General features: G+C 62.2%; 1 protein-coding gene across 1 annotated transcript in view; it reads right to left on the bottom strand.

Moving 5' to 3' along the window:
• Positions 1 to 1,620, bottom strand: part of LOC104526570 (Down syndrome cell adhesion molecule-like protein 1 homolog) — a gene marked incomplete at its 5' end in the record, with an annotated part of 5,800 nt that overhangs the window by 2,300 nt on the left and 1,880 nt on the right. Inside the window, 4 exon segments of the mRNA XM_010170062.2 lie at positions 246 to 276; positions 411 to 566; positions 656 to 943; positions 1,023 to 1,211. Of these exon segments, the coding sequence (XP_010168364.2) occupies positions 246 to 276; positions 411 to 566; positions 656 to 943; positions 1,023 to 1,211 (664 nt within the window).

Below are 1,620 nucleotides of genomic sequence, written 5' to 3'. Positions count from 1 at the left end.
CGCTGCCGGCCAGCCCAGCCGGGGCTCAGCTCTCCAGCTCTCCCCCAGGCAAGGGACCCCCCTGGTTCCCCCTTGGGAGGACCAGGCTGCTGTGCCACAGAGAAGGTGACACAACCTTCACAGGTCTGAGCCCAAGAGGGTCTGAAACTGAGTCAGGGCTGAACCCAGGTTTAAAAGCATCCAGAACTGCACCCCACCCTCCAGCATTGCCCGGCTTCCCCACCCACCACCAACCACAGACCCACCTGATCAGCATTTCAGCCAAACTCTTGGCATCTGTGCAGGAGACACAAAAAACAGGGAGGAAGGGGTTTTTTTAAAGAGAACTGTTTAGGGTGTAACAAGGCAGCCTGGGACAGCACAGCTCTCTGGTGCAGTCTCATGTGCTGTGCCTCTGAGCCCCATCTCACCTCGAAGCCTCTTCAGCCGCTTCTCCTTCCTCTTCTTGCGGATGATGAAGAGCAGGGCCACTCCCAGCGTGGCCAGGATCACGGGGCAGGCGATGGTGAAGAGCTTCTTCACGTCATCACCTTCCCCTTGGGCAGACTTGATAGGGGGGATGGTGCCTAGGGCAGAGCGTGGGTGGGTGGGTGGCCAGCACTCCCGGGAGCCCCCCGTCTCGGCAGCACGGCCCCCACCCCATCCCCCCACTCACTGCCGTCATAGTCCAGCGTGGCGAACTGCGTGGTCTCGTTGCCGCAGCCGGCGCTGTTACAAGCCTTCATGCGGAGCTCGTACCACGTGGCCTCGCGCAGCTCCGTCAGGAAGACCTCGCCCGAGCTGTTGGTGCGGAGGCTCTGCCAGACCCAGTTGCCCTTGGGCCGGTACTCCAGGACGATGGCGGTGATGGGGCAGCCCCCGCTGCTCCAGCCCTGCAGGTTCAGCCTGGCGTGCGTGGAGTTGATGTGGGTGAAGAGGTGCTGGTCCTTGCTGAAGGAGGGCTCTGCGGGAGAGGAGCCATCAGGAGGGCTGCCACAGAGAGGGGACTGCGGTGGGGCAGGGACAAGGTGGGGCAGGCTCACCTCTGCCATGGGTCTTGGCCTCGATGATCTCGCTGATGCGGCCAGCCCCCACGCTGTTCTTGGCCGCCAGCTTCACCTTGTACCAGGTACCACACTTGAGGCTCTCCAGCTTGAAGGAGCGCTCGGAGGAGCTGATGAACACGTCCTTCCACTCCTCGCTGTTGTCCACCGAGTACTGAAGCACAAAGCCTGTGGGAGCAAGGACGGGGTGGTCACCTCCAGGCACATGGGCTACTGCAGGGAGGTGAGCGGTGCCCAGGCAGGGCGAGAGAAGGGGTTGAGCCAGCACGTAAAGCCTGCAGGTACACTGTGCCCACCTTGGGGACATCCCATGGGCAAGTCCCACACAGCCTTGTGGTGCCAAGGCACTCGTTACACATCAATTCTGCCCAACTGCATGCACGTGAATGGTGATGGAAGTGCAGCCCTCTACTCCTACGCTGCTGATGTGGGTTACAGTCAGCTCAAAACCATGAGCAGGGGCGAGCTGCTGCCCTCCAGGACCCTGCGTGCAGCCTGAATTGAGGCCAACTCCTCTGCCTGCTCTGCCAACCACGCAGACCCAGCGGGAGCCGCAGGCAAGAGGCACGTGGGGACC

This window comes from Antrostomus carolinensis, unplaced genomic scaffold, assembly GCF_000700745.2.
Source record: "Antrostomus carolinensis isolate BGI_N321 unplaced genomic scaffold, ASM70074v2 scaffold30786, whole genome shotgun sequence".
NCBI lineage: Eukaryota > Metazoa > Chordata > Aves > Caprimulgiformes > Caprimulgidae > Antrostomus > Antrostomus carolinensis.
Note: the sequence above shows the minus strand (reverse complement) of the source record. Positions and strands in the feature narration are given on the sequence as shown.